Source organism: Toxorhynchites rutilus, chromosome 3 (assembly GCF_029784135.1).
Source record: "Toxorhynchites rutilus septentrionalis strain SRP chromosome 3, ASM2978413v1, whole genome shotgun sequence".
NCBI lineage: Eukaryota > Metazoa > Arthropoda > Insecta > Diptera > Culicidae > Toxorhynchites > Toxorhynchites rutilus.
In genome coordinates this window covers 45573533-45593447 of record NC_073746.1, presented here as the reverse complement: position 1 = coordinate 45593447, position 19915 = coordinate 45573533, and the positions used below count along the sequence as shown (strand labels likewise).

At 36.2% G+C, this 19915-nt stretch overlaps 1 protein-coding gene across 4 annotated transcripts in view; it reads left to right on the top strand.

Moving 5' to 3' along the window:
• LOC129777799 (serine proteinase stubble) overlaps nucleotides 1-1209 on the top strand; it is a 41302-nt gene extending 40093 nt beyond the window's left edge. For all 4 annotated transcript variants that reach the window (XM_055784280.1, XM_055784282.1, XM_055784283.1 and 1 more), the window contains exon 6: nucleotides 686-1209. In XM_055784280.1, coding sequence (XP_055640255.1) covers nucleotides 686-849 — 164 coding nt within the window. In that variant the 3' untranslated portion in view covers nucleotides 850-1209. The remainder of the gene's footprint in view (nucleotides 1-685) is intronic.
• The last annotated feature ends 18706 nt before the right edge of the window (nucleotides 1210-19915 follow it).

The window sequence follows — 19915 nt, the reverse complement described above, 5'->3', positions numbered from 1 at the left end:
GTTTAGTCATAGTATAATAATCTTCAGATGGTTTTTCATACACAATTACAGATAAAATCTGTTTTTTTGTAAAAATATATTTAAATTTGTTCAATTCAAAAAAATAATAATGCCTACCATTTCACGCGGTCACCTATGTCTTATAGCCGTCAAACTTCGGGAAATTAAACCAGCATTTTAATTAAAATGATATGTGGAAATATCGAAGAGATGAATTATAATATATGCAACTTTTCGATATTGAATGGAATATTCGGAGTAAGTTTTCTTTACAGTGTAATAGTTCATTGATCTTCCGAAAAGTTCGTCAAACGTATTTAAATTGGAAAGCTGGCTCAAACAGAAACGGTTTTGGAACAATCTTAAAATAGAACTTGGATGCAATTTAATCATTTCCTTTATTTTTTTTATGAAAATTAAAGTCCACCTGGACAATAGCGGGAGGGGTGTGGTCGATGTCCACGTTTGTCCATCTGAAATCGTACTTTTTCTGTCCCCCAGGCGTGTGGACTTTGCCACGTTGACTTCTGGTACGCTCATATGAATTAGCGGAATGATCTGTCTCAATGCTTTTGTATGGCTATGTGATGTTCGTAGTGTTCAAAGAAGTACCTTCCATCATCTACATTTAGGCGTTTATAAATTTTATCTGATGCTTTTCCTCTACGATTGTGTCTTTCACCAGGTGACTCCGGAGGACCGCTGATAATCAACGATAGGGGCCGATTCACCTTGATTGGAATTACTAGTGCCGGCTTCGGCTGCGGTGTGGACCATCAGCCGGGAATTTACCACAACATCCAGAAAACGGTCAAGTGGATCCAGAGTGTGATATATGCGGCGAGCTGAGAGAAGTGAAACATAAAACTATAGCAAATAATGTGGTGCTGAAGCTGGAATTATCAGTATTTTGTTTTTTAATTTTTACAGAGATTATAACTTATTAAACTATGAATAGTGAGCAAAACGCACTACTACTATTACTGCTACTAGCGAAATATTATTATTTACTCTCAGAACTGAATGTGATTAGCGGTTTTTAATCTCGACGGCGGAATAAGTAATGCTTTCTTTGCAATTCATGGGTGATACTATTTGCTATTGGTTTTTACTAGAACATTCTATCTACAACAGTTCCACTCGATGTCAGCTCTTTTTTAGCTTCAATATTTTAGAGAAATAGATGGTATAAGCAATTGGTAGTTAATATTTATTCCAATAAAAAAGTTATATTTAAGTATACAATTGTCTTTTTTTTTGTTCTATAGGTAACTGCTTCTACTGGTCATTCAATTTATTAATAACTTGCAGCGTATATTAATAACAATTTATTAATATACCCTGCCACGCTTTGCTGTGGCACATTGTGATTGCATGGTTGAGTTGAACTTTTCATTTTTTAGGTTGTAACAACAGTCCTAGATGTGTTTGGTTGTTTTGTATATTGTATCATAGTTTGAGCTCAATCGGTTCCGTACTTTTGGAGTTTTTGACGCGTACACAAACGAACAGAACATTTTTATATAGGGGAAGTGGGGGCATAGTGGTCACCCTAAGGAATATGTCCATTTCCAGCACCCACATACCGATTTAATTCTCGTTTCTCGAAGAATATTATAGTTAAACTCATTATCTTGAAGATAGCAAACGACTTTTACTATAAAAATTCAAAGTAGTAGACTTTTCATCATTAGAAAAAAGGTGAAAAATCGAACTTTTTTTTTGCTTGGAGGTAAAGTGGTATAAGTGGTCAAATCATACTTGATATAGTAGTTACATGTATGAAATAAGCTTGACCTATTCACCTAGAGTCTCAACTTAAATTTTCTCATGCATACAAAGCGTAGTAAGAAACACATAACGTTCCGCATAATGGGGCTTGGATTAGTTGGAGTGGCATATTTTTCCAAGGTCAAAGCCACAAAAGGAACCTCTTCAAAAGCAGAATGTCATAAGGTATATCATATCAAAACATTGTAAGTCGTTAGTCACCTATGACCACTTTCCCCCAAACATCAAAGTAATTTCTATGCGAATTAATCGCTAATATTAAACAAAATATCTGTTCACCTCTCCTAGAATATGTCAACAGTCGTCCAAACTGATGATTTGTCCAATATATCAGATTGTATAAACTAAATTTCACAAGAAATTCCTTAGATACTATGCGCATAGAACTACGGCCGAATAGCTATCGAGAGAGTAATTTCTGTTTTTATTTGTATTTTGACATGCGGCAGCTCTACTGAAGTACAGGGTGACTCAAAAGTCATTAAATTCTTCAAACATAAGGTGACTATCAATACGTCATCTATAGTCAATAGTTATACTACCAAACAAGCAGGTGACCAATTTGCCCCCCACTACCCCTATAAAGAGATAGATGAGGGAAATCGATAAATTTTAAATCACTTCGAAACACAATTTCAGTTTATAGTTTTGTCAAACACATGGAAAAAAGATGTTTCCATCACATAGAACACATATTCATTGCTGAATAGTCGATTTTCATTAGAAGCTCAATTTCAGAAACGCACTCTGATCATATATGAAATCATCTTTCTTTCAATTTTCCAATTTTTTATGTCGTAATAACATTCCTTGAAGTGTATTGTATATTGTGTCCAACTTTGAGCTCAGTCGGTTCCGTACTTTTCGAGTTTTCGACGCGTACACAAACGAACAGAACATTTTTATATATTAGGCTGTCAAAAAAGTCCTGCGGTATTTCCGCGAGGTGTCGTTGTAAGCGCGTAGTTCTAGTTGTATTCATTGTATCGAGTCATACTATAGCTTGTTGGAAAGATATTTTTGCGCGCTATAATATAGTCCTTGACAGTGTTTTGTTTGGTTAAGTCGTTCGTGAGTTATAGTGTCGCAAATATGGAGCAAAATAAAGAGAAAATCCGACATATTTTACAGTACTACTATGACAAAGGCAAAAATGCATCTCAAGCTGCCAATAAAATTTGTGCAGTTTATGGACCCGATACAGTTTCCATTTCCACCGCACAACGATGGTTTCAACGTTTTCGTTCTGGTGTAGAGGTCGTCGAAGATGCGCCACGCTCCGGAAGCGGATGGTGACTGGCGATGAAAAGTGGGTCACTTACGACAACGTGAAGCGCAAACGGTCGAAGCCCGCTGAAGTGGCTCAGACGGTGGCCAAGCCTTCATTAACGGCCAGGAAGGTTCTGCTGTGTGTTTGGTGGGATTGTCAAGGAATAATCTATTATGAGCTGCTTCCCTATGGCCAAACGCTCAATTCGGACCTATACTGCCAACAACTGGACGGCTTGAAGGTAGCACTCATGAAGAAGAGGCCATCTTCGATAAACAGAGGCCGCATTGTCTTCCATCAGGACAACGCCAGGCCACACACTTCTTTGGTGACGCGCCAGAAGCTCCGGGAGCTCGGATGGGAGGTTCTTTTGCATCCGCCGTATGGTCCGTATCTTGCACCAAGTGACTACCACCTGTTTTTGTCCATGGCGAACGAGCTAGGTAGTCAGAAGTTAGCCACAAAAGCGGCCTTTGAAAATTGGCTATCCGAGTTTTTTGCCAATAAGGAAGCGAGCTTCTATAACAGGGGTATTATGAAGTTGGCATCTCGTTGGGAACAAGTCATCGAACAAAACGGCGAATATTTGACTTAAAACAGATGATTGTAACTAATTTTATGAACAAATGAAAATTAAAAAAAATACCGCAGGACTTTTTTGGCAGCCTAATATTATGACTAGATTATATACTTGATATTCAACCTCCAACCGTAAACTTCAACTTCATAATATTATTTGTTTTCGTTATCGTGTCTTTGTAATAAATCGTAACTTTACAAACAACAAAGAGAATATAATTTCCATTGAACGGTTCTGTCTTTTCGCACCAGACTGCGTTTGGAACCCATTTGGTTTTTTCTAAACGAACAGGCAACAGAAAGTACCAAGAGGAAAACACCAATTAAAACACGATTCAGCAGAATTGAATGAATTCTCCATTGATTCTTAAGAACGATAGGTGAATTCTTAGAATTAATGTAGCTCAAAATGTGTTAGCGGGCGTTTGCATACAATGGGAAAAATGCCATCTGAACGAAAATGGATATTGCTAACGGTTAACCTGAAAACGGAATAATATCCTGTATCCATTATTCTTCAAATTGGTTTTCTAGAAATTGTCAGCCGAAAAAATTCATGTGTTCATTTAGAGTCAAAATGGTTATTAACGTGGACTACAAAAACAAATCGATTTCGAATAAAAAAAGTTTAACACATCTTAACGGCAAGTTCCCCGAGATTTTTTTCCATAGATTTTTATGTAATGATTCTAGTTGTTGTTAGCAGGAAAATGGAGAATATTCCATCGTGAAAACTTCGTTTTTTTTTCAGGTGTAACAAACTGTAGCATAAAAAAAGGCATAATTGATAAAAAAATAATTTAAACAAGAGATGGAACAGATAGTAGAAAAAATCAATTATTTTATTAACATAAGATAAATCATAACACAATAACTTGAGGGGCTTAGAATGAAAGGGGTGTAAGTGATTTGATCGATTTCTCTACATCGACTCTCTCTTTTGGTCATAACATAGCTGCAAATATATTCCGTACTGTATTTGGCAATGTGGAAGATATGTCAGAACCTCATCTATCGGACTCTATAGCAAACTTAAGTTGGGACGTTTTTGCAGTTGAGTTATTAACTAAAGAAAAAATTGATGAAGAGATATCGATCAAGTCACTTACACCCCTTGCATTCTAAGCCTCTCACTTATAAACACTATTCAAACATAATTAAAGATAAGGTGTGTTTACTGGAATGCCAGGAAATGTTATTAAAATTGAATTATTGTCAACTAAGAATAGTATTGATTCATTAACAGTACTCAAAGTTAACCAGTCGTAAGTTATGATGGATGAATAATAATTTTCAGTAGTTGATGGTGACAATCGATTACGCCTTCATCCGACTGAAAACATTTCTAATTTATTGTTTTTTCAATTTCAATTTCAAATGCATTTTTTATTTTATTTTATTTTTTCATATAAAATAGAAGTCATGTGAAAAATTTAAAAAATGAGTTCAATATGGTAAAACTATTTTTGACGAGCTTTGTGGAACATCGAATTTTTATGAATTTTCGAAACATGGATTTTTTGTATGTTAACAATCAATTTTAGGCACAAATTATGAATTCTCATGTAATTTAAAAAATAAGTTCTGCATCAATCTCTTTATAAATGCAGCAATTCTCGAGACATTTAAAAAAAAATTCTAATTCATTGTCTTATTTATACTAAATAGGCTCTTTTAATATGTTTGTCGTGTTATACCGTCACGTTCATGAAATTTTATGAGTATAATTTTCAACATCTTTTCCAAATACATCATTATGGTAAACCTATATGTTTAGGAGTTACGTTGAAAAACATTTGGGTTAAAACCCATATGTCTTTAAATGTTTTTCGACGTAAATCCTAAGCATATATTTTTACCATAATGATGTATTTGGAACAGTTATTAAAAATTGTAAGCGAATTAATAAAATTTCATGAACATTGACCAATTCATTAAATTTCTTCATTAAATTTCTTTTTTTTTATATATATAACTTTAAATATATATATAACTTTAAATTTCTTTTTTTTTATATATATAACTTTATTTTTATATGAAAAAATTAGAAAAAAAATTAAAGAATACTTATTTTAGATATTGCAAATTAATTCTTTTTTTTAAATAAAAAAAATGTATCTCAGTGTTGAGATATAAATTATCAAAGATTTTTCTTACTAAAATCGATACGCCCTTTTCACAAGATAAATTTTAGTAAAAAAATCCTAATTGCTGTGGAAAACTCATATTTCCTCCAACCCAAATGGAATACATACTTTCATTGGAATCAAAAATACATGTTCTTAAAATCTTGTTCCAGGGCAACCCAAACTTTCTACTTACCAGTGAAAAGATGTTCGATAACCAAGCGAATTGAATAATTCCGTAGTTCGTAGTCAACAATCGCATTCTATCATTCGAACTATTCAATTTATTGAGTTAATTTAGAGTTTCGATATATATATTTTTCATCTTGAATATTAAACAATCCTTATTATCATACAACATGCTTTATGTAAATGTAAATATGTAAAGAAATTGGTTTTAAATTAATTTTCAATACTTTTCATATTATTTACAGTTGTATGACAAGTTATTAGTAAATATCAACAATAAAACAAATATTTTACTAGGGAAAAACATTATGCATTATTATTTGTACTTTTTTTTACAAAGGAAAATGGAAATTTTTTTTATGTGTAAATCTTCCACAAGCATACTTTTGACATTTTTTATCATTATCATTTGTATGTTTGTTTTATAGTTGCAGCAAAGTCGTATATGACAAATTTAGCGCTTGTTAGAATGGATTACCTCTGATAATTTTGCAGTTGATCTTTGTGCGTCTTCATATTCAGATGATTTTTTCTGTCTTGCTGCTTTGTATTCGGTAAAAAACTGTTTTGTGAATTGGAATAAGAACTCTTTCCGGTTTATTTGGCACACACAGTGTAAACTTGCACCTGGTCTATGACAGAAATAATTGTTCATCAACTGTTCTTTTTTAGTCGATAGCAAGCCTGACTATTTTCAATGAAGATGTTCCATATTTATGAAACCGAGACGAATTTATTTGTTTGTAGGCGTCTACTTTTTTAGTTATTTTGTCAAAGCGAAGATATCGCAGGATTTGCTAGAACTTTCCTGTGACCATAATTTTTCTAAAAACATGGGATCCCGCTTTGGTGACTGTTTTTATATCTTGTAAGTTCCACGAGCATATAAAACCCGTATGTATGCATGTATTTCCGGTATTACTGTTGTCCAATCGTTCCTCAAAATTCGGCAGCCTTCTTCTGCTGTGCACTTTTCAATACGTTTGATAATATTGTTATCTATTATCAACGAGAATGCACTGATAATATTATCTGACATAATGTTCTTTCTTGCGCAGCCTGACGACCCTTTCACACCATTGAATGTAGATGGTTGAAAGATTGAAAGTAAATCTTGACCAACCAATACCATCGGTTTCTATCCTCTGAAACGTGTTTTCAGATGTTTCTGCTTCAGAGTCTAAACTACTTAGTATCCTACACTTGTTTGGGCATATTGATGACAATTTCATGTTCATCATTGTATCAAATGTTTCACTTTGAATATAATCCGCTTCATCTTCAGATGGTGGTTCAGAATTTGTTGCATCTGTTTCTATATCGGAACAATTTTCATTTATGTTCTTCAGATTTTCTAATAACTCAGTTCTATTTCATATTCATTTCCTGAATTTATGAGAGTCATTTTATTATCTAAAATTCCCAAGCAGTTAAAATGACTGCTTTTGGGCAATATATGTATAACACGTATGTATGTACCGGAAATGAAAGAGGGGGGAAGTAATTGCAATTATGAATAAACGCGTTTATATGTTATACAAAAAGTCACAACATTCTAAAAAAAATGCGTCAGTATATGCATAGTTGTTTTTCTAAATGAAATTTAAAAGCAGTCAAAATGACTTTCTTGGGCAATATTGTGTTAAGGACATTGATCGACTTCGACTCGACTTAAACTCCAACTTCGAGTAATAATTTCATTCATATTTTAACAATTTAAAATTGCTTTCGGGTCTGGTAATCTGATAGAGAAAATAATCTCTATCAGATTACCAGACCTATCACGAGCGAGATAGTAGTTGAGAGATAATAATATTGACTGCTTCGAACTGTAGAGTAATGCGGGGCAAATGTGCGCATTGACCATTTTGAAGCAAACGAGCATAAAATTTCGACAACAGTGTAGTCGTTTGATACATTATTACACCAGCAGCTAACACATATTAAAAAGATACATGAAATGTATCAAAAAAGTTATTAGATAAAAAGAGTTTTGTGATGTTTTGATCTATTTCAGTATTGGAGATGACGATTTACTTACCTAAGATAACTGGAAAGTTCGAAACTACACTGTCAAGGAAACCTCCATTCTATAGTAGATGATAGTGCGTATTCGTTTTTGTAAAAAAGTTCAAGTTTTTTTTTTAAATTCGATTAGTTAAAAAATTGCTTGTGGGGCAAAGGTGCGCCGTGACTGTGGAGCAAAAGTTCGCACTAGCGTTTTGCTCTGAAAAAAAAAATATAAAATGTTTTCAACAAAATTTTTAACGGGGCCCACAAGAAGAAAACTTATTTGAAGAAATGCACTCCAGGAATGCTCAAATTGCCCGACAGAAGCTTCGGGAGGGAGTCTCGAAGTGTCGGATTGCGGCAGACCTCGGTATTTCTGAATCAGCTCTGAGGAAGAAGCTCATATCAGAAAGTGATTTATGATTTGAATCTTCTTTTATTGACATTTCTATTTCTGCTGGAATGTGTCAGCGAGCAATTAGTGCGGTTCAGATAGGTATTTACGAGTGAGCAGTCTGAGGATCTGCAGGCCACTGGACAAAATTTTCTATGGTATGACTCTCAAAGATTCACGGCGCATGGCGTTCGATTTTTCGGAAGCCAACAACCTCCAGCACGAATGCAACAAAGTTTAAAAACTAGCAGGAAGAGATTGGGCTTCTAGCTTCATGTGGAACCACCGTCTGTCTCTTCGAACTCCACAACAGCGCTCCAAGGCAAAGCGTCAGAACCGAAATCCAAGATGAGGAATAAAAATAAAGAATTGCTTAAAAATAATTCAAAATGAATTTCAAACGAAAAATGTTTTTACCTTCACTATGCATTGAATTCAAAAACAATTATCTTTCGTTTATGTTTATGTTTTCACAACGAACTTCAATTAATTTTTTTTTTCAACAATGAGTTTCAAATAAATCAAGTGAAGGTACTTATGTATTTATAAAATTGATATATATATATATATATATATAAATAAAAATGATTTGGTGTCCATTCCTCACCATTTAACTCAGAAACGGAGAAACGGATTGAAACAGTCAGTATCAGGACTGATGCGTCTTATTCTGCATCAGGTTTATATGTCAAAAAAGAAATTTTAAACCGCGAGTATAGATTACGTACATAAAAATAATGTGGGAACTTGAGTGTTCGAAATGATTTATATCAATATATCAATTATGGGTGGGACGAAGTTCGCCGGGTCAGCTAGTTTGTTAATGAAAACGAATTCTGTTTCAAATGTTGGACATTTCCGGATATCTTATATTATCAGTATCCTCCTTTCCAAATTTTCACATGGTATGTTCGAACATAACACCCACTCTTCTCCACCTATAAAAAACCATAGAACACCCCCCTCCTGCCTATTGGACGGTGCCTACACTCTCTAGTAATGATGCTTCTCCCGCTTCTGATGATAAACCATTTATTTTGGTATAAGTTAACTCAGAAGTTCAATTCAATAAGTGCGCACCTTTGCCCCCACTATGGGTCAAAGGAGCGCATTTGTCTTTTTGTATTAAAATAGGTATTTGTCCAATTACAAACACAACTCGAGAAATGCTTGTACTACGTTTCGAAGGTAATATATATAGTTACAATTTGTTAGGCAAACGGAATTTTATTTGCTTTTATTTCAAGAGTTTTTGCACGACAACAGTTAGGTGCGCACCTCTGCCCCGCATTATTCTAATATCTCAATCATCCATCGGATTGATAGCATTTTCACTTAACAAGTTTCTCGCTTGTTAAGTTTTGGACTCGAGGGGACATCAAAAACCCCAACTGTCCCTGTTATTCCGTCCAGTTCAACTTCCCAATCGGGATTTATAAAGTTGTCTGACCTTTTGGACCAAATCTTCAAGTGTTTTAATGTTTCTGACTCCATCAGAACCCTTGTCATCTCAATGCTTCCAGTATTAAAGACAATTTTGCAACAATTGATGCAAACATGGCCCCTCCTTGCAATGATTATCTCTCTTGATGTCTAATTCAAATAGAGAGGTCGGAGATATCACTGTTTTACAGTGGAATTGTCGTAGTCTTATCCCTAAATTGGATACATTCAAAATTTTAATTCATAACTACAATTGTGATGTTTTTGCTCTGTCCGAAACTTGGCTTTCTTCGCGAGATGATATCTCTTTCCACGATTTTAATATTATACGCTTGGACCGTGATGATAGATACGAAGGGGTGCTTTTGGGGATCAATAAGTGCCACTCATTTTTTAGAATTGACCTTCCACCTATTGGAGGGATCGAAGCTGTTGCTTGTCATGCAAACATCAGAGGCAAAGACCTCTGTATTGTCAGCTTGTATTGGCCTCCGAGAGCTGCGGTTAGCCGCAAACAACTTGATGACATGTGCTCACTCCTTCCTGAGCCACGATTGATCTTGGGAGACTTCAACTCTCACGGAACTGCCTGGGGGGAACAGTACGACGACAATCGTTCATTGTTGATATATGACCTTTGTAACAGCTTCAATATGACCGTTTTGAACACTGGGGAAACAACACGTGTACCTAAACCTCCTGCTAACCCAAGTGCTCTTGACCTCTCGCTTTGCTCGAATTCACTATCGTTAGATTGCAAGTGGAATGTAATCCAGGACCCCAACGGTAGTGATCACTTGCCAATCAAAATTTCCATCACCATTGGGTTGAATTCTTCTGAATCTATAAACATGGTATATGACCTCACAAGACACATTGACTGGAAAAAATATGCGGACGCGATTGCTCTAGCCATCAATTCCAGAGATGGTTTACCTCCATTGGAGGAGTATAACTTCCTTTCTCGTTTGATCTATGACAGCGCGGTTCGCGCTCAAACGAAACCCATCCCAGGTTCCACCATTTCCCGAAGGCCTCCCAATCTATGGTGGGATAGCCAATGTTCCAAGCTTTATGTAGAAAAATCGAATGCATTTAAAGCTTTTCGGAAACGTGGAACCCCTGAAAATTTTCAAACGTATTTAGCCCTTGAAGATCAATTTAAAAACTTAATCAAAGGGAAAAAACGTGCTTATTGGCGAAATTTCGTGGGAGGTTTGTCACGAGAAACGTCAATGAAAAAATTATGGAAAGTGGCTCGAAACATGAGAAATCGCTCTTCAACGAATGAAAGCGAAGAATATTCACATCGATGGATTTTGAATTTTGCACGGAAGGTTTGTCCTGATTCCGCTCCTGTGCAAAAAATTGTTCGAGATATACCACAAGGTAGGTGCGATCTTGATTCCGAGTTTTCGATGGTAGAATTCTCTCTTGCTCTGCTCTCATGTAACAATTCTGCTCCGGGATCGGATAGAATTAAGTTCAACTTGCTGAAAAACCTCCCTGATGTGGCGAAACATCGCTTGTTGAATTTATTCAATCGGTTTCTGGAGAATAATATTGTTCCAGATGATTGGAGACAAGTACGAGTTATAGCTATTCAAAAACCCGGAAAACCCGCGTCCGACTTCAATTCGTACCGCCCAATAGCAATGCTGTCTTGTATACGGAAATTGTTGGAGAAAATGATCTTGTTTCGCCTTGATCGATGGGTTGAAACGAATGGCCTACTCTCAGATACACAATATGGGTTCCGCAGGGGCAAGGGGACGAATGATTGTCTTGCGTTGCTTTCTTCAGAAATTCAAATGGCTTACGCCGAAAAAAAACAAATGGCTTCAGTATTCTTGGACATAAAGGGGGCCTTCGATTCTGTTTCAATAGAGGTTTTGTCGGACAAATTACACTCTCGGGGTCTGCCGCCTCTATTGAATAATATGTTATATAACTTGCTTTGTGAGAAACATTTGAACTTTTCTCACGGAGATTCGGCAGTAAGTCGGGTCTCTTACATGGGCCTCCCCCAGGGCTCATGTTTAAGCCCCCTTTTGTACAACTTCTATGTAAGCGACATCGACAATTGCCTTACACAAAATTGCAGCCTAAGACAACTTGCAGATGATGGAGTGGTGTCTGTCGTAGGATCAAACGAATCCGACCTGCAAGGACCCTTACAAGATACTTTGAACAATTTTTCAACCTGGGCCATTGGGCTAGGGATCGAATTCTCCACGGAGAAAACAGAGATGGTGGTTTTTTCTAGGAAGCATAGACCAGCAAAACCAAAGCTTCAACTTTTGGGTAAACCGATCACTCATGCTATGTCATTCAAGTATCTTGGGGTTTGGTTCGACTCCAAATGTACTTGGGGGGCCCATATTAGGTATCTGAGTAAAAAATGCCAACAAAGAATAAACTTTCGCCGTACAATTACCGGCACCTGGTGGGGAGCTCACCCAGAAGATCTTATAATGTTGTATCGAACAACTATTCTCTCAGTGATGGAGTATGGCAGTTTCTGTTTTCAATCAGCTGCCAAAACACACCTCATTAAACTCGAGCGAATTCAGTATCTTTGTCTCCGTATCGCGTTGGGATGTATGCCCTCAACGCATACCATGAGTCTCGAGGTTTTGGCAGGCCTACTCCCACTAAAAGATCGCTTCAATTTATTATCTCTTCGGTTCTTCATCCGGTGTAAGGTCATGAACCCATTGGTGATCGGAAATTTTGAGCAGCTGATCGAGCTAAATATTCACTCCGGATTCATGAGTTCATATCATGAATTCATCTCCATGCAGGTTGATCCTTCTTCGTATATTCCCAACCGTGTTTGTTTCCCTGACTACATCAATTCCTCTGTGCATTTTGATCTGTCCATGAAGCAAGATATCCATGGATATTCAGATTACCAACGATCGAGGATCGCTCCAACGATCTTCGATGAAAAGTATGGGGGTATCAATTGCGATAATATGTACTTTACTGATGGGTCCACTATAAACGAGTCCACAGGATTTGGAGTGTTCAACGAATTTTTTAGCACCTCACACAGTCTTCAGAATCCTTGCTCAGTGTATATTGCTGAATTGGCAGCAATTCATTGGGCGCTGGACAGCGTCGCCTCACGACCTGTTGAACACTATTACATTGTAACGGATAGTCTTAGCTCTGTCGAAGCTATCCGTTCAGTGAGGCCGGAAAAGCACTCACCGTACTTCCTTGAGAGAATACGAGAAATTTTGAGTGCTTTATCCAGACGCTGTTATGTCATTACCTTTATCTGGGTCCCTTCACATTGCTCCATTCCGGGTAATGAGAGGGCTGACTCATTAGCAAAGGTAGGTGCAATTGAAGGCGATATTTATCAGCGTCAAATCGCCTTCAATGAATTTTATTCTTTAGTCCGCAAAAATACCATCGCTAACTGGCAACGCAAGTGGAATGAAGATGAATTGGGCCGGTGGTTTCACTCGATTATCCCAAAGGTTAGCCTTAAACCGTGGTTCAAAAGTCTGGACTTGAGTCGGGACTTTATTCGCACCTTCTCCCGACTCATGTCCAATCACTGTTCGTTAGATGCACTACTCTTTCGTTTCAATCTTGCCAGCAGCAATCTCTGCGTTTGTGGCCAAGGTTATCACGACATCGAGCACGTTGTTTGGTCGTGCGAGGTGTATCTGATCGCCAGATCGAATTTAGAAAACTCCCTTCGGGCCCGAGGAAGACAGCCCAATGTGCCGGTGAGAGATGTGTTGGCTCGGTTAGACCTTGATTACATGTCCCATATATATGTTTTCCTTAAAGCTATAGATCTTCGTGTGTGATTGCCCTTACATCCTTATACCCTCCTTTCCTTCCTTTGCGGGTAATTCGTCCCCTTGCTATAAATAGTAGATTAAGTTGAAATGTAAATACACTATAGATATACGAATAGATTTAAGAAATGAGTGTTCATCAACATTGTTACAATTTCCTTATATCCCATCCTTCTCCTAAAAATATGTCACCCTTCTAAACTCGAGTACACCGCGAGTAATCGGTTTTCCACCTTACTAACCATAGATGTAAGAAAATTGTTTATATATATAGTTTTAAAATTATATTTAAGAATTCGGCTCCTTTAAACTTAAGTAACTGAGCCTGTAAAAATAAACGAATTAAAAAAAAAAAAAAAAGTTTTGGATAACGTCCATAATTTATATGACAGAACAACGTTTGTTGGGTCAGTATTTTACGAAAAAGATATTCGCGATTTAGTTGTAAAAGAAGAATTGTACACTGAAGTATCTTCGTCTTAAAAATTCATGAACAAAAAAATCTGAACCATATTCAAAATTTTACAATACATCTGAACTACAAGAAAAAAATATAAGTTGAATATGCTCCGCTTGGTACACCTAACGTGCTCTAAACTGGTACAACCTGATCCTCTCTGACAGGAAGTGAACATGTAAAATATTTAAACAACACAGATATTGCTACATATAGGCGCTGATATTAAATAACATCCGGCGCCACGAAGTAACCAGGGTGCTCCACATGAAAGAGGACAGAAGTTCAAAACAGCGAATACATAACATCTGAACTATAATGATAAGTCTCGAAACGAAATGTGGGGATTATGCTTATTCCAAAATTAATTATCATACTTCACGTGCGGAAAACTTTCAGGGGGTCCACTCTTTCTCCCAAACATACGCGTTTACTGGCAGCTTGGTCGATAATGTCATAATCATTATCAATCGTCGAGTTCCGAAGGACGCCTGGTAAGATGCCACAGCTACTCGTACCGCCAAAGTGTTTAAAAACAAACTCCCTCAGCGTGGTGCAAATGCAGCGCCAGTTACACACAGGAAGTGTTCGACAAACACAATCCCATGCAGCCAGTTTTCTGCTTTCTAACCACTTTGGCAGTCCATACGGTCCGCCGATTGGTAGAAAATAGTAAAAAAGCGCACCGCACGACGACAGAGCAGAAATTGAAGTTTTACATTATATTATTTGTTTTCGGTTCAACACACGGATAATGAATAGAAGACAGGTAGCGGAATCGAAATCGTGCATAGTGGGAAGTAAAATGTTCCAACAGTGGTCACCATATATTTAAATGGCCCCATTTAAGGCGGGACCGCGAGACAGCTTTGAACTGTAATATCTCAATCATCCATCGGATTGATAGCATTTTTTACCAGACAAGATTGGCGCTTGTTACGTTCGGATAATGTGCTGCTCCATCGGCGGAAAAATGTGGTTATGAATGGTGTTGGTTTCATAACAAAAGGAAATTCTCATTAAATTGATCCGGTGTAGTTATCGAACGGCAGCGGATACATGATCGGTTGTCAGTTTTCCTTATTATGAGCATATTAATTGAAATTATGGAACCACAATTTCGATTTCAGGATAATTCGAAAATAACGGAAACATAAAAGAAAAAAACCTGCAAATTAACACGAAGAAAAACCACGCAAGTAATCAACGGTCATCATAAAATTATTGTAATTTCTCCTTTTCCCACAATATATAAATCGCGAGGCGCCACCCCTAGTGCTTGGCTGGCCGGGAAACATTCGTACACTCCACATACAAACCCATATGCTGTTGTTTTAAATCTCACATCTGCAGCTAAATGGCCGAACGTCATCGCACCGCGGATTTGATATTTAACAACTTGGAAGATCTGGCCTTCCGACCGCTATGATCTGCCTCATTATCAGTCATTTCCCCCTGATTGCACCGCCAAAGCAAGCAACAATAGCGCGCAATTTTACGGAAAAGAGAAGACGGTGTGTAGGAAGTTGCACGGAGCAAAACGCACTGCCCCCGCGGTGTTTGAGTTTTCGATGAAAGTTGAAAAAAGATTCCAAAACACGACCAGGTTATCAAATCTAAACGTAAATGTTAAAATATAACGCATTAATTCGTTTCCGTAAATACATTTGTGTGCACTCGTGGAATGCGATTTTTATTATAAAATAAACGTACCGTCCGAAAAGCCTTTTTTTAGATGCCATTATCTCGAGCATCAGAATGTCAAATGCGCTGGTGCCGCTGGTATTTCTTCACAAAATGTACTAAACTCAACAACTGAATTAGTCAGTATGGACCAAAATAGTTTTGGATCCCCTCTTCCCACGTGTGCACTACAAGGCTGATTTAAACAACCCGACTGTCTCCAAAAAGCCACACATATCTAGATCAACAAGTCGAAAGGGCCTATCTTCTTTGATCGATTCTCTTCATCTACATTCTCTTTCATTAATAACTCAGCATTAACAGTAGTTCCTGATGTGTTCGATGACAAGGAGTGTGAAAGGGGACCTTGCTTATCAAACTACTTGGCAAAACAGGAGTGTCTAAAGGCCGTGGTTATCGGAAGAGAGAGTCGATGAAGAGAATCGATCGAAGAAGATAGGTCCTTTTGACATGTTGATCTAGATATCTTGTGTTTATTCTCGCTTTGTGAGCTATAATCAGTGTTTGGATTTCGATCAATATCAAATGATACACAATGTGTCATGCAAGTAACTTCTCACGAACATATAACCAAATATGAGTGGATCATTCAGATACTTGTATGAATGACAGTGATCACTTGTGTTACACAAAATGATTAAACCAAGAGAGGAACAAAGACTGTTGATTGCATATCCGAACTGTACCAAACATCGTACATCATTTTCGAAGCCTGCATACAAGTTTGAACCGCATATATCGTCCCGTTCTACTATAGCGAAAACCACTGCACAGACAAGTGCAAAGCAATAAATGATACAAGAAAAATTATGTCCTCATTCGGTCACCACTTGCGGATAGCAGCGGATGGGAAAAGAGCTAAAACGAGAGAGTTTTTGTTTCTCACTGGAGCGGTGTTGCTAGTAAAACCATGCGGCCTGTATGAATATATATATATATATATATATATATATATATATATATATATATATATATATATATATATATATATATATATATATCTATATATATATATATATATAAATGGAGTGATGTCTGATTCTTATAGACTCGGAAACTACTGAACCGATCGACATGAAAATTGGTATGTAGGGGTTTTTGGGGCCGGGGAAGGTTTTCGTGATATTTTGAGACCCCTCCCCCCTCTCTAAGGGGGGGCTGCCATACAAATGAAACGCAAATTTCTGCATTACTCGGAAATTAACCAAGCAAACGAAACCAAAGTTGGTATGTGAAAGTTTTAGGGTGCAATAAATGTTTCTATGATGGTTAGACAGTCCTTCCCCCACTCAAAGGGGGGGCTGCCATACAAATGAAACACAAATTTTTGCATTACCCGAGAATTAATCAAGCAAATTAAACCAAATTAGGCATATGGAAACTTTAGGGTGCAATGAATGTTTCTATGGTGGTTAGATACCCCTCCCCCCTCTCTTAGGGGTGGCTGCCATACAAATGAAACACAAATTTCTGCATTACTCGAGAATTAATCAAGTAAATGGGCGGGACGAAGTTTGCCGGGTTAGCTAGTATATATATATATATATATATATATATATATATATATATATATATATATATATATATATATATATATATATATATATATATATATATATATATATATATATATATATATATATATATATATATATATATATATATATATATATATATATATATATATATATATATATTTCAAGGGATAGTAACGTTAAAAATGAAAAATATTATCTGACTACCCTTCCCTTAGCCTCTATCGAGCTAAATAATCATATAGTTTGCACTCTCTGAGACTCACATTTTTTGACGATCAAAGTGCTTGCTGTGTTTATGCTACCGTTTCCCTCTACTTGTGAAGTTTTACCAATGTTTTTTTTTTTACTTTAGGTACATACGGTTCAACAATAGAAGGAAATGACATTATAAAAAATTCAGGTTGAGCCGTAACTTTTTACATAAAGGGGTGGTCCAAATCACCCCGTGTTACCTTACATGAGGGTTTTGCTTGCGTGCTGGTGTACCATGAAGTACGAACCGAAGCAGAGTTGTCTCGTTCTCTTTTGTGTCGTGATTTGTAGCATGTAACAATAAAAGAATGCCGTTGGGGGAAATGATTTCTGTAAGATCATATTTGAACGAACGAAAGCGATTTTTTCAGTGAATGGATCAATTGGAAAATACTGGTTATAATAGAATATGCGACAGAAAAGTGACCTTACTTTTATAAATGTATTTTATGCTCAGAGAATCGCTGAGCTAACACTCTATCATTTAAGTATTTCATGGAAAGGTTTCATCAAGACCCATCTAATGAGTTTACAATAGACGAGAAGTATACCCACTAATGATATACAATTTTCGCAATTTTCGTTTTAAAAAGTAATTATACATTCGTTTACAGTTTATATTTTACAGTTTACAGTTTACAGATATTACGCCCTTGTGCCAACGTTCTTCTAATCCTCAAAACATTTCTCAAACACGTTCTTTGGGATAACATTTAGCTCTTTCAAGGGCCCTTGAAAGTCCTTTCAATTTATGGGAATAGTCCTATAGAGTCATGTCTTGCGAATATATATACTGGGCATCGTTACAGCATTGTTTTTGGTAAAAAAATGACGATCAAACAAAAAAGTGATCAGGTGCATTATCTTGGTGCGAAAGCAGTGATTTACTGCATTTCACATTACGACAACCGTGATTCACAATACATTTTTCGAAAAAATTGCCATGGCATGATCCAAACGATATAAAACAAAATTAGACAAAACAAAAATTCCAAGCCCACGAAGTTTACAAAATACTCGTTTTCTGAACACAATTCGTAATGCCAGCAGATATCAATAAGACTGCTTCACGGTCCAATACGTCTAAACGTTTCAGAGGGATTAGTAAACGGCGCTACCGACAATGTTACCGAAATTTTCAGTTTCGTCGAACCCAAATGTACGTAAGACGGTTAGATCGATTCAACTTTGGAAGAGTTGGTGTGCATCTTATCCAAATAAACGTAACGCGTTATCTTTTATTTCTTATATTATTTATATACAGCCATTCCATGCCAAACCGATATACTGGTTCTCAGATTTTCGTGAAAAGTGGTAGTTTTGTTCTTTATCGCAAACCAATAGATCCGTATTTTATTTATTTATTTATTTATTTATTTGTTAAGATGACCATTTCTATTTTAGAGTGGTTCGACTTTTTCCCCCTTTTTTTTTTCCAAAAATGACATTTTTCAAAAATTCTACTATAACTTTTGAACTACTAAATCGATTCATGTGATGGATATATCAAATTAAAGCCAATTAGCTTTTGGAAAAATATTACACTCGAAAAGAATTTTGTAATTTTTAATTGTATTTGTTTTTTTATACTTTACATGGTCTCGGGTCCAAAGGATTTTCTTAAAAGTTGAGGTATTTTTACATAACATATCCAACATTGAGGGAGGCGTTATTATTTGTTCTTGAGGTATGTTTATTCAATATTATCCGATGAATCAAAAAATAATTTTTCCCTTTTCCCTGAGTGGCAATGAAGGTATGGAAAAAAATAATCATCGAATTTAGAAAACCGACCACGTACATTTTGTTGATTGGGCCAAAAAAATAACCTGTACAAAATTTCAACTTGGTCGGAAATGATTCAGAGGTGCCTCAAAACACTCAAAGTTTTGATTTTTCGGCCACTCAGGCTAAGTCCCAAAAGGTCGATTTTCGGCCAAATTTTTTTTTCGAGATGACACCAGATCTCGACGTTTTTAAGTTATTTGGCATCGAAAATAAATTTTACCTGATTTTTCAGAAATGATCCTGATTACTCCTGCTTTTTGTACTTTTTTACTCTGTCAGAATGAAATCATCCCTAAAAAATATTATTTATGTTTATGTCAAAGTTTTCCTGATCCGAAATGAGAACTGTCATAATAGCTCTCCAGTCCGCATATCTGTAATGCTTATATTAAATTAAATTCAAAGTTGTACCAGACTTATTTATCAATATGTGCTAGCTAGTTTCATGAAACCAGACTATTTGAAAAATTTAAGAAATAATAACGATATTATGTTTGAGGAAAAATATTACGTTGCGTGATTTGTATATACGAATAGCCGCAAAATAATTGAG